The sequence below is a fragment of the Nerophis ophidion genome, linkage group LG18 (genome assembly GCF_033978795.1).
Source record: "Nerophis ophidion isolate RoL-2023_Sa linkage group LG18, RoL_Noph_v1.0, whole genome shotgun sequence".
Classification (NCBI taxonomy): Eukaryota; Metazoa; Chordata; class Actinopteri; order Syngnathiformes; family Syngnathidae; genus Nerophis; species Nerophis ophidion.
Window position 1 is genome coordinate 25,387,914 of NC_084628.1, and position 14,171 is coordinate 25,402,084.

The 14,171-nt window shown below is 43.1% G+C and overlaps 1 protein-coding gene across 1 annotated transcript in view; it reads right to left on the reverse strand.

Moving 5' to 3' along the window:
* Window positions 1-10,771, reverse strand: part of LOC133537028 (protein Atg16l2) — a 51,649-nt gene extending 40,878 nt beyond the window's left edge. The window contains exons 1-3 of the mRNA XM_061877846.1: window positions 10,510-10,771; window positions 10,110-10,167; window positions 9,962-10,034 (exon numbers count right to left, since the gene is read on the reverse strand). Of these exons, the coding sequence (XP_061733830.1) occupies window positions 9,962-10,034; window positions 10,110-10,167; window positions 10,510-10,606 (228 nt within the window). The 5' untranslated portion in view covers window positions 10,607-10,771. The remainder of the gene's footprint in view (window positions 1-9,961; window positions 10,035-10,109; window positions 10,168-10,509) is intronic.
* Window positions 10,772-14,171: the final 3,400 nt, after the last annotated feature.

Sequence of the window (14,171 nt, forward strand, 5' to 3'; positions counted from 1 at the left end):
CTGGAAAAGAGTACTTTGATATCAGTGGGATTATTACCTGGTTAAATAAAGGCTAAATAAATAAAAATTGAGCTGTGTTGAAGCAGCAAAAAAGGACATTATGTTAAATTAAGAGTTTCTGTCTCTGATAGTGTATATAAGAATGTAAGTGCATCACAAAACCTACATGAACTCCATGGTGTTCAGGAGTGAATAGTCTCTCCTATTGCTATTGTACTATTTTTTTCAGCTATAGTTACATTAATCATTAGTAATGTAGCAGCCTAGTTTTGAATGGCAGGGTCCCTGCTATCACATGTTGATACAAATGTAACATTTACATAATAAAAATCAACTACAGGCTTCCCAAATGCTGTGATAAATTAAGCATGATGAGTTGACTTGAACTGCGATGAGGTGGCGACTTGTGAAGGGTGTACCCCGCCTTCCGCCCGAATGCAGCTGAGATAGACACCAGCGCCCCCCGCCACCCCAAAGGGAATAAGCGGTAGGATGGATGGATGGATGGATGGAGTTGACTTGAAACTGTTTAATGTTGCACTTTTCATTTGTAGAAGAAAAGTTTTGTCATTTTATTTAATCTAAGCAACAACTTGAGGCAGTTTAATGTGGATTAACGTGGGCAGAATTATTATAGTGTTCCCAATGTAAAAAGGATAAAGCCATTGTTTACAAATTTGGTAAATAAATTACCAAAATATTTATATTTTTTTGTTTTCTTACTGTACCGAAAATGAACCGAACCGTGACCTCTAAACCGAGATAAGTACCGAACCGAAATTTTTGTGTATCGTTACACCCCTACTAAACAGAGTTTCCGTTGGAACAAAGTGAGATGACTACAGTTGGAGGACAAACTCGAACAGTGGGTTGTTGAACTTAGGGCAGCAAGTAAAAGTGTCAGTACAATCACTATTCGAATGAAGGCAACAATGCTAGCAAGAGAACTTTAAATGATTTTAAAGGCGGTGCTTCTTGGTGCTTTCGGTTTATGAAAAGACGTAATCTCTCCATCCGCACATGAACTACTGTTTCACAGCAACTGCCAAAAAACTGCCAAGAAAAGCTGGCCACTTTCCGCGCATATTGCAAAAACAAGTTTACTGAAAAAAAGATCCGGCCAGAGCACATCATCAACATGGACAAGGTTCCAATCACCTTTGATATTCCTGTAAACCGCACTGTGGATAAAACGGGAGCACGTACGGTAAATATTCGCACCACAGGGAATGAGAAGTCGTCCTTCACTGTAGTTCTCGCTTGCCAGGCTAATGGCCAGAAACTTTTTCAAAAGGGAGACCTTGCCAAAAGAAAACTTTCCAGCCGGCGTCGCCACCAAAGCTAACTCGAAGGGATGGCTGGATGAAGAAAAGATGAGCGAGTGGTTAAGAGAAATTTACATGAAGAGACCAGGTGGCTTTTTTCACACAGCTCCTTCCCTATTGATCTACGACTCCATGCGCTCCCATATCACAGAAGGTGTCAAAAAAACAAGTGAAGCACACTAATTCAATACTCGCCGTCATTCCGGGTGGATTAACAAAAAAACTCCAGCCGCTAGATATTGGTGTCAACAGGGCGTTCAAAGCTAGACTGCGAACTCTGGGGAACAGCGGATGACAGAAGGCGAACACATGTTCATCAAGACAGGGAGACAGCGCCGGATTAGATACGACACTATCTTACTGTGGTCCGAGCTTTCAGGAAGGCAGGAATGGTCACTGAACTGCTAGATAACAGCTGCGACACGGACTCCATTAATGACGACTTCGACGAGACAGAGCCAGGCATGTTGGATGTCGTATTTGCCCAACTGTTCAATTCGGACACTGAAGAAGAAGAATTTGAGGGATTCGTGGCTGCGAAATTACTTCATAAAGTGAGCTTTACATGTTTATTTTGTGTGACATTATTTAAAAAACGTTGAGTTATTGATATATTGTTATTGCTCTGCTATATTTTGAGCGTTACTATATTGTAGGGGTGTAACAATACACAAAAATTTCCGTTCGGTACGTACCTCGGTTTAGGAGGTCACGGTTGGGTTCATTTTCGGTACAGTGAGAAAACAGCAAAATCAAAATGTTTTGGTTATTCAATTACTAAATTTGTAAACAATGGCATAACATACACACACAGGGACCATTGCCAGGGTTAATGTGGTCAACATCCATATATCCATCCATCTTCTTCCGCTTATCCGAGGTCGGGTCGCGGGGGCAACAGCCTAAGCAGGGAAACCCAGACTTCCCTCTCCCCAGCCACTTCGTCTAGCTCTTCCCGGGGGATCCCGAGGCGTTCCCAGGCCAGCCGGGAGACATAGTCTTCCCAAAGTGTCCTGGGTCTTCCCCGTGGCCTCCTACCGGTTGGACGTGCCCTAAACACCTCCCTAAGGAGGCGTTCGGGTGGCATCCTGACCAGATGCCCAAACCACCTCATCTGGCTCCTCTCGATGTGAAGGAGCAGCGGCTTTACTTTGAGTTCCTCCCGGATGGCAGAGCTTCTCACCCTATCTCTAAGGGAGAGCCCCGCCACACGGCGGAGGAAACTCATTTCGGCCGCTTGTACCCGTGATCTTATCCTTTTGGTCATGACCCAAAGCTCATGACCATGGGTGAGGATAGGAACGTAGATCGACCGGTATATTGAGAGGTTTGCCTTCCGGCTCAGCTCCTTCTTCACCACAACGGGTCGGTACAACGTCCGCATTACTGAAGACGCCGCACCGATCCGCCTGTCGATCTCACGATTCACTCTTCCCCCACTCGTGAACAAGACTCTTAGGTACTTGAACTCCTCCACTTGGGGAAGAGTCTCCTCCCCAACCCGGAGATGGCATTCCACCCTTTTCCGGGCGAGAACCATGGACTCCGACTTGGAGGTGCTGATTCTCATTCCGGTCGCTTCACACTCGGCTGCAAACCGATCCAGTGAGAGCTGAAGATCCCGGTCAGATGAAGCCATCAGGCAGTGAGAGGTGGCGGGCTGGGGTGGCAATTCTGGTTGACCCCCGGCTTAAAGCCTGCACGTTGGAGTTCAACCCGGTGGACGAAAGGGTAGCCTCCCTCCGCCTTCGGGTGTGGGGACGGGTCCTGACTGTTGTTTGTGCTTACGCACCAAACAGCAGTTCAGAGTACCCACCCTTTTTGGGTACACTCGAGGGAGTACTGGAAAGTGCTCCCCCGGGTGATTCCCTTGTCCTACTGGGGGACTTCAGCGCTCATGTTGGCAACGACAGTGAAACCTGGAGAGGCGTGATTGGGAAGAATGGCCGCCCGGATCTGAACCCGAGTGGTGTTTTGTTATTGGACTTTTGTGCTCGTCACAGTTTGTCCATTACAAACACCATGTTTAAACATAAGGGTGTCCATATGTGCACTTGGCACCAGGACACCCTAGGCCACAGTTCCATGATCGACTTTGTAGTTGTGTCATCGGATTTGCGGCCTTATGTTTTGGACACTCTGGTGAAGAGAGGGGCGGAGCTTTCTACTGATCACCACCTGGTGGTGAGTTGGCTGCGATGGTGGGGGAGGATGCCGGACAGACCTGCGAGGTCCAAAAGCATTGTGAGGGTCTGCTGGGAACGTCTGGCAGAGTCTCCTGTCAGAGAAAAATTCAATTCCCACCTCCGGAAGAACTTCGAACATGTCACGAGGGAGGTGCTGGACATTGAGTCCGAGTGGACCATGTTCCGCACCTCTATTGTCGAGGCGGCTGATCGAAGCTGTGGCCGCAAGGTAGTTGGTGCCTGTCGGGGCGGAAATCCTAAAACCCCTTGGTGGACACCAGCGGTGAGGGATGCCGTCAAGCTGAAGAAGGAGTCCTATCGGGTCCTTTTGGCTCATAGGACTCCGGAGGCAGTGGACAGGTACCGACAGGCCAAGCGGTGTGCGGCTTCAGCGGTCACGGAGGCAAAAACTCGGACATGGGAGGAGTTCGGGGAAACCATGGAAAACGACTTCCGGACGCCTTCGAAGCGATTCTGGACCACCGTCCGCCGCCTCAGGAAGTGGAAGCAGTGCACTATCAACACCGTGTATGGTGCCGATGGTGTTCTGCTGACCTCAACTGCGGATGTTGTGGATAGGTGGAAGGAATACTTCGAAGACCTCCTCAATCCCACCACACGTCTTCCTATGAGGAAGCAGTGCCTGGGGAAACTGTGATGGACTCAGCCCTTTGAGACACTAGTGATTTAGGGCTATATAAGTAAACATTGATTGATTGATTGACTCTCCTATTTCTGGGGCTGAGGTCGCTGAGGTAGTTAAAAAGCTCCTCGGTGGCAAGGCCCCGGGGGTGGACGAGAACCGCCCGGAGTTCCTTAAGGCTCTGGATGCTGTGGGGCTGTCTTGGTTGACAAGAATCTGCAGCATCGCGTGGACATCGGGGGCGGTACGTCTGGATTGGCAGACCAGGGTGGTGGTTCTTCTCTTTAAGAAGTGGGACCGGAGGGTGTGTTCCAACTATCGTAGGATCACATTCCTCAGCCTTCCCGGTAAGGTTTATTCAGGTGTACTGGAGAAGAGGCTACGCCGGATAGTCGAACCTCGGATTCAGGAGGAACAGTGTGGTTTTCGTCCTGGTCGTGGAACTGTGGACCAGCTCTATACTCTCGGCAGGGTTCTTGAGGGTGCATGGGAGTTTGCCCAACCAGTCTACATGTGCTTTGTGGACTTTGAGAAGGCATTCGACTGTGTCCCTCGGGAAGTCCTGTGGGGGGTGCTCAGAGAGTATGGGGTATCGGACTGTCTTATTGTGGCGGTCCGCTCCCTGTACGATCAGTGCCAGAGCTTGGTCCGCATTGCCGGCAGTAAGTCGAACACATTTCCAGTGAGGGTTGGACTCCGCCAAGGCTGTTCTTTGTCACTGATTCTGTTCATAACTTTTATGGACAGAATTTCTAGGCGCAGCCAAGGCGTTGAAGGGTTCCGGTTTGGTGACCGCAGGATCAGGTCTCTGCTTTTTGCAGATGATGTGGTCCTGATGGTCCAGTCCCTCTCCAGAGAAGTGGTTCCAGAGATATGTGGTCAACAGATATGTGGTCAACATATATAAAATAAAAACTAAATAAGATATGGCTTAGAATGTTAACAAAACCTTTCTACACATAAAGTGCTTTTTTGATTGATTGATTGAGACTTGTATTACTAGATTGCACACAGTACAGTACATATTCCATACAATTGACAACTAAATGGTAACACCCCAATAAGTTTTTCAACTTGTTTAAATCGGGGTTCACGTTAATCAACATTAAACTGCCTTAAGTTGTCGCTCAGATTAAATTAAATGACAAAACTTTTCTTCTACATATAAAAAGTGCAACATTAAACAGTTTCAAGTCAACTCAGCCTCAGATTAACTTTTCTCCCCCCCCCAGCCTGGCTAACTTGGCAGTAAGAGGATACATGGGCTCATTGTTCTTCCACCATAGAAGTGGGTCAAAATCTAGTTTTTAATGGAATATGGACTTAAATCTGCTGCTAAAAAAACATTTGCTATAGCTTTAGCCCTGCCTAACTCACAAAGGAGAGGCTGCGTGAATGCGGTGGTGACACGTCAAATGGGTTAGCATGTGTTATGAGAGTAGCGTATGTGTGTGTGTGGGCCTTTAGATGTGACAGCCTGTGAGGTGAGTGTGTGGGCGAGCGAGGTGAGGGAGCGGTAGCTGAGTGGGGGGAATTGCTAATGTTTTGTTGGATTGGCTGTGTGCAAGACAGCGATAAAGCCACGATTTGTAATTAATCGCCGGACTTTTCATTTACCCTGGAGTCCGGAGCTGTGGAGACCCACTGCCGGGCAGAGTGAAGGGTGTTGCCCCCAAGAATACATCAGCCCTGGAGGAGTGTCTCCCCTGCGCTCCTCGACTACGGTCTGGGAGCCGGAAGCAGGAAATGTGCAACACATGTTTGATGTGTTGTCAGAAGCCGCTGTTGAAAAATGTCGGCAAACGTCTGTCCTCCATTGTTGTATCACGCAGCCAAAGTGTTCCCGAACGGGAGATATTAACGAGGCAGGAGGGTCTTCCAAATCTGGCTTTTACATGTTGTCCTAGCATGTGTACTCGTTCGATACACCCCCGAAACGAACCGAAACCCCCGTACCGAAACGGTTCAATACAAATACACGTACCGTTACACCCCTACTATATTGTGATTGCCCTAACGTTTGATTTACCGTAACAGTATCAGACTGTTTTTTACGTGTTTATTGAATCGAGGAAAAGTTCCCCAGCACTATGTGATATAAATGTTGCACTAGATGTTATACCTTGCTGTTGTTAAAAGATAAACAAAACACCACATCACTGACTATACCTCAGGGAAAATAATAAAACAGCTGTTTATTCATTTTGGGAGTGGACAGAGTTATCAGAACGCTGGTTTGTAATCTAATAATAAAGTTTGACTGAGCTATCTGACTTTTTTTTTGACATTCCCTTTAGCACAGCTCCATCTAAAGAATGCATAACGTAACCCCAGCCTCTACTATAGTATGGGAAATTGTGTTGGATGTAAATATAAACGGAATACAATGATTTGCAAATCCTTTTCAACCCATATTCAATTGAATGCACTACAAAGATAAGATAGTTGATGTTCAAACTCATATACTTTGGGGTTTTTTTTGCAAATAATAATTAACTTAGAATTTCATGGCTGCAACATGTGCCAAAGTAGTTGAGAAAGGGCATGTTCACCACAGTGTTACATCACCTTTTCTTTTACAACACCCAATAAACGTTTGGGAATTGAGGAAACTAATTGTTAAAGCTTTGAAAGTGGAATTCTTTCCCATTCTTGTTTCATGTAGAGCTTCAGCCGTTCAACAGTCCGGGGTCTCCGTTGTAGTATTTTACGCTTCATAATGCGCCACACATTTTCGATGGGAGACAGGTCTGGACTGCAGGCAGGCCAGGAAGTACCCACACTCTTTTTTTACGGACCCACAATGTTATGACACTTGTCTTCCTGAAATAAGCAGGGGCGTCCATTATAACGTTGCTTGGATGACAACATATGTTGTTCCAAAACCTGTATGGACCATTCAGCATTAATGGTGCCTTCACAGATGTGAAAGTTACCCATGCCTTGGGTACTAATACACCCCCATACCATCACAGATGCTGGCTTTTCCTCTTTTTTCTGGAGGACACCACGTCCTTTGGTTCCAAATATAATTTTAAAAATGTGGACTCGTCAGACGACAGAACACCTTTCCACTTTGCATCAGTCCATCTTAGATGAGCTCGGGCCCAGCCAAACCGGCGGCGTTTCAGGATGTTGTTGATAAATGGGTTTGGCTTTGCATAGTAGAGTTTTAACTTGCACTTACAGATGTAGCGACCAACTGTAGTTACGGACAGTGGTTTTATGAAGTGTTCCTGAGCCCATGTGGGGATATCCTTTACACACTGATGCCTGAGGGATCAAAGGTCCATAATATAATCGCTTACGTGCAGTGATTTCTCCAGATTCTCTGAACTTTTTGATGATTTTACGGACCGTAGATGGTAAAATCCCTAAATTCCTTGCAATAGCTCGTTGAGAAATGTTGTTCTAAAACTGTTTGACAATTTGCTTACAAAGTGGTGACCCTCACCCCATCCTTGTTTGTGAATTACTTAGCATTTCATGGAAGCTGCTTTTATACCCAATCATGACACCCAACTGTTCCCATTTAGCCTGCACACCTGTGGGATGTTCCATATAAGTGTTTGATAAGCATTCCTCAACTTTATCAGTATTTATTGCCACCTTTCTCAACTTCTTTTGTCACGTGTTGCTGGCATCAAATTCTAAAGTTAATGACTATTTGCAAAAAAAAAACGTTTTTCAGTTTGAACATCAAATATGTTGTCTTAGTAGCATATTCAACTGAATATGGGTTGAAAAGGATTTGCAAATCATTGTATTCCGGGAATAAGCGGTAGAAAATGGATGGATGGATGGATGTATTCCGTTTATATTTATTTACATCTTACACAATTTCCCACCTCATATGGAAACGGGGTTTGTATGTGCCTTATAATGTGGTGCGCCTTATATATGAACAAAGTTTTCAAATAGGCCATTCATTGAAGGTGCGCCTTATAATCCGGTGCGCCTTATAGTACCGAAAATACAGTACTTAATGTTTGAACTGGAAAATGTTATTTTTTGCAAATATCAGCTCATTTGGAATTTGATGCCTGCAAGGTGTTTCAAAAAAGCTGGCAGAGGTGGCAAAAAAGACAAGAGAAAGTTGAGGAATGCTTATCAAACACTCATTTGGAAAATCCCACAGGTGAACAGGCTAAATGGGAAAAGGTGGGTGCCATGATTGGGTATAAAAGCAGTTTCCATAAAAATCTCTGTCATTCACAAACAAGGATGGGGTGAGGGTCACCACTTTGTCCCCAAATGCACGAGCAAATTGTCCAACAGTTTAGGAACATTTTTCAAAGAGTTATTAAAAGGAATTTAGGGATTTCACCATTTATGGTCCGTAATATCATCAGAAGCTTCAGAGAATCTGGAGAAATCACTGGACATAATATTGAGTGGCCTTGGATCTCTCAGGCGGTAGGTACCGCATCAAATACAACATCAGTGTGTAAAGAATATCACCACATGGGGTCAGGAACACTTCAGAAAACCACTGTCACTAACTACAGTTGCTCGCTACATCTGTAAGTGCGAGTTAAAACTCTACCATGCAAAGCGAAAGTAATTTATTAACAACACCCAGAAATGCCGCCGGCTTCTCTGGGCCCAAGCTCACCTAAGATGGACTGATGCAGAGTGGAAAAGTGTTCTGTGGTCTGACAAGCCCACATTTCAAATAATTTTTGGAAACTGTGGATGCGGTGTACTCCGGAACAAAGAGAGAAAGAACCGTACGGATTGTTCGAGGCGAGAAGTTGAAAAGCCAGCCTCTGTGATGGTTTGGGGGTGTATTAGTGCCCAAGGCATGGGTAACTTACACATCTGTGAAGGCACCATTAATGCTGAAAGGTACATACAGGTTTTGCAGCAACATATGTTGCCATCCAAGCAACGTTATCATGGACGCCCCTGCTTATTTCAGCAAGATAATGCCAAGCCAGGTGTTAGAACAGGGTGGCTTCATAGTAAAAGAGTGCGTTCTAGACTGGCCTGCCTCTAGTCCAGACCTGTCTCCCATTGAAAATGTGTAGTGCATTATGAAGCATAAAAATACAGCAACGGAGACCCTGGAATGTTGAACAACTTAAGCTGTACATGAAGCAAGAATGGGAAAGAATTCCACCTGAAAAGCTTCAAAAATGTGTCTCTTCAGTTCCCAAACGTTAACTGAGTGTTGTTAAAAGGAAAGGCCATGTAACACAGTGGTAAAAATGCCCCTGTGACAACTTTTTGGAAATGTGTTGCTGCCATTAAATTCTAAGTTAATGATTATTTGCAAAAACAAATTAAGTTTTCAGTTTGAATGTTAAATATCTTATCTTAGCAGTCAAAATGAATATACCGGTAAGTTGAAAAGGCTTTCCAAATCATTGTATTCCATTTTTATTTACCATTTACACAACGTGCCAACTTCTCTGGTTTTGGGTTTTGTAAAATGGTTAAAAAATTTAAATTTATTTCAAACACAAACTTTAGGCTTCAGTCAGGCTGATTAGAAAAATAAATATTAACCAAATACACAGCATAAGAATGAACTTTTATGCTGTGCTAAAATAAATCAACTAAATGAATAATAAATATATGTTTCTCAACTGAACTGTCAGTAAAATTTGAGTGCAAATGAAAAGACAGTTTTACCACTTTAGTCATTTTTTTTGTGCTTAAAAAACTTGTCTATGACTTTAGCTCCAGACTACCTTTGTCTGTTTGATATTGTCATTACTGCCACAAGTGGTGGATAAGTGTATTGCAACAAGTCGGCAACAGAAGCTCCACTGTGGAAACTCCACATTCCTACAGTTAGTCACCTCTCCTGTGGTCTTCTCCAGATGTGTCATCTCCAGTAAAGGACTTGAGGGCGCGTTGCTTCTTTCAGGAACTCTGAACACACAAACACAAAAAGAAAAGTAAGATACCAATCTCGATGCTCGCAGGCCGTTGGTACTGAAGCGTTACCCAGCGGAGCAGCGGAGGATCAAGTTGGTCAGACTGGTTTTCTCCACAAGCCGAGAGTCTGCAAATAGTTGGAGGAAAATTTGAATCAGATTTGTTTTGCAGTGTACAAAGTTGATTTGACTACTGTGCTGCTGATTCATCCCGCCTGACAGAACCAGTTGAACCTGCTGCATCCACTTCATAGAGAACTTTCTTACATTCACTCATCAACTGCAGAAACATACGCAAGCTTCTATAGTCAACCATCTGCACTTCTTATCGTTGGACATTTCACATTTTGTCAACTTTGTCCATTATCAATAGGTTTTTTTTTTCATGGCGATATGAGGTTAAGACCCACAAGCCGTTTAAATGACTTTTTACTATTAAAAAAAAATAAAGAAGTCGGAGTAAGTCGTACAGAAACCGATGAGGTCGCGGAACATGTGCTGCTGCTGCTGGTCTCGTCGCCTCAGCTGATGGACGACGTGTCGCTTCCACGTCTTGGCGTCCGCCATGACTTTGGTCCCCGGCTAAAAGATGTTCTAATAATGTCCGGACATGACAAAGCACGCCGCGCCACTCCAACGTTGGCTTTCTTCACGGGACCATCGCCTCTCTGCCGCTTTCTTTCTCTTTTACAGCTGTTTGTTTTTCTTGCTCTTGCACGTGACATCTGTCCGCCAATCAGCGCTCACTTCCGCCTTACCGAACCAAAGCGAGTTTATACTGCGACCGATACTGCCAAAAATGTAAGGTAACGTCCCGATACCAGGGAAGGTCGATACTTTTTAAGAAGGGTAACGAGTAAATGAAACTTTTTCAAAACAGATTACGGGTTAGAAAAGCTAATTTTAGTTGCATGGAGATGGTGGAAGAACATATAACAATTGATTCTCATTAAAAAGAAAATGGTTTGTTTGTTTTTTAAATCCATCCATCCATCCATTTATCCATTTTCTACCGCTTGTCCCGTTCAGGGTCGCGGGGGCTCGCTGGAGCCTATCTCAACTGCATGAAGGCGGCGTACACCCTGGACAGGTCTCCTCCTCATACAGGGCCAACACAGATAGACAACATCCATCCATCCATTTTCTATCGCTTATTCCCTTTTGGGGTTGCGGGGGACGCTGGCGCCTATCTCAGCTACAATCGGGCGGAAGGCGGGGTACACCCTGGACAAGTCGCCAACTCATCGCAGGGCGAACACAGATAGACAGACAACATTCACACTCAAATTCACACACGAGGGCCAATTTAGTGTTGCCAATAAATTATCCCCAGGTGCATGTTTTTTGGAGGTGGGAGGAAGCCGGAGTACCCGGAGGGAACCCACGCAGTCACGGGGAGGACATGCAAAATCCACACAGAAAGCCTGGGATTGAACCCTGGACTACTCAGGACCTTCGTATTGTAAGGCAGAACCTTCGTATTGTGAGGCAGATGCACTAACCCCTCTTCCACCGTGCTGCCTATACATTATACATGTATATAGATATAAATATATACATATGTATATATATATAAATGTATATATATATATATATATATACATTTATATGTACACACAGATATGTACATGTATATAAACATATATACTCATATATACACATACATATACATAGATATACATATACATACATATATACATACATATACATATATATACACATACACACATTAATATATACATATACATACATATATACATATACATACATACATATATACATAAACATACATATATACATACACATACATGTATATATATACATATACATACATGTATATATATACATAGACATACATATATATACATACATACATACATACATACATATACATACATATATACATATACATACATATATATATATACATACATATATATAAACATATACATACATATATATACATATACATACATACATATATATACATACATACATACACACACACATATATATATGTATATATATATATATATATATATATATATATATATATATATATACATACACACACACACACACACACACACACACACACACACACACACACACACACACACACACACACACACACACACACAGTGTCCAAAGTACAGCTCATGGCTTTTTTTTTTAACGGCCTGCAGCACAATCGTCAGCATTCTAACATGAGCATGCTAGATTTTGTGCTAATTCTGACGTTGTTCACCTCGGTGTTAAATATTTGTTGCTTGACAAATGGTGCTTGTTAGCATACTAACATTAGCATGCTGGCTTTTTTTTTCAGCTAATTGTGTAGGTAAGTCACCTCAGTGATTTTATGGTACATGCTAACATTAGCAGGCTATCATTTTTTTTTTCAGGTACACAACTCAGAGTAAAATATATAGGTACTTGACACATGTTACAGTTAGCATCTTAGCATGCAACATTATGATATATTTTTTTAGCTAGTTTAGCAGGTACACAGTTCAGTAAGCAAGCTATTGTTAGAACATTAGCATATTACTGATAGCATGCTAGCTTTTTGAGCTCATTTTCTCCTATTTTTTGTTCCTCGAAGCTATCGGGCCAGAGTGCTAACTGTTAGCATTTCAGTTCGGCTTTGGTTAATTCAGCTTTCACACAATGTCCACTGAAATTGCATTTTCTCCTTCTTTGAAACATATCTGTATATCGTACTAGTTTTGAAGGTGCGTACTATCAAAATAGTTCTCTCGTTCTCTGATGTGTCAGTCTGTGGTCCTTAGTATAAAAGGTTTGGGCACCACTGATACTTTCACTGCTGTAAAATAACGACAAAAAACATATTTTTAACAGAATATAAACATTGTTCAAGGATTCATCATAACAAAGTTCATGGTTTGTGAGACCATGTGTACATTAGCGCAGATCCAGATTCAAAACCTACCCAGACTTCTTGAATCTGGACTGGATTACCCAACAGATCCTGAAGGTTAATAAAAACAGTTTGTGATTTGTGAAACCTTTACTATTATGGTATAGACAGGGTTACGGGGACAAGGAGTTCGGTAAAGTACAACCCCTTTTTTGTCCAAAAAATGGCCAAAAATCATTGGAGTAAAGTTTGGCGGCATGCCACGCCCGCATCTTATGGCGTAGGAAAATTTTGTTCGCGAATTATCATCACTTCCATTTGTAATTTTAACCACGACTCATTTGGCCAAGGTCCCTATAGGAGGAATTTGTTAAAGTACGACCCTCTTTTGTTCCCCTGAAAAAGGATCAAAAACCATTGGTGCAAAGTTTGGCGCCATGCTACGCCCACATTTTATGGCGTAGTAAAAAAAATTTGCTCGCAATTTATCATCGCCTTTATGTGTAGTATCTGTATTTTATCCCGCGATTCATTTGGCCAAGTCCCTAGGAGGACTTTGTTAAAGTACGACCCCTTATTTCCCTGAAAATGTCCAAAAACCATTGGGGTAAAGTTTGGCGCCATGCCACGCCCACATCTTAGGGTGTAGGAATTTTTTTTCCACTATTTATCATTGTCTATACGTGTAGTATCTGTCATTTTAACTGCGACTCATTCGGCCAAAGTCCCTAGGAGGACTTTGTTAAAGTACGACCCCTTTTTTCCCTGAAAATGACCAAAAACCATTGGAGAAAAGTTTGGCACCATGCCACGCCCACATCTTACGGCATAGGAACATTTTGTTCACAATTCATCATCGCCTATATGTGTGGTATCTGTAATTTTAACCACGACTCATTCGGCCAAAGTCCCTGGTAGGAATTTGTTAAAGTACGATCTATTTTTTCCTCCCAAAAATTGCCAAAAACCATTGGAGCGACGTTTCCCACCATGTCACGCCCACATTTTATGACGTAGTAAAAAAACTGTGTTCACAATTTGTAATCGGACTCATGTGTGGTATCTGTAATTTTAACCGCGACTCATTTGGCCAACGTTCCTAGGAGAAGTTTGTTAAAATATGACCCCTTTTTTTCCCCGAAAAATGGCCAAAAATCACTGGAGCAAAGTTTGGGGCCATGCCACGCCCACATCTTAGGGCATAGGAACATTTTGTTCCCAATTTATCATCGCCCATATGTGTAGTGTCTGTAA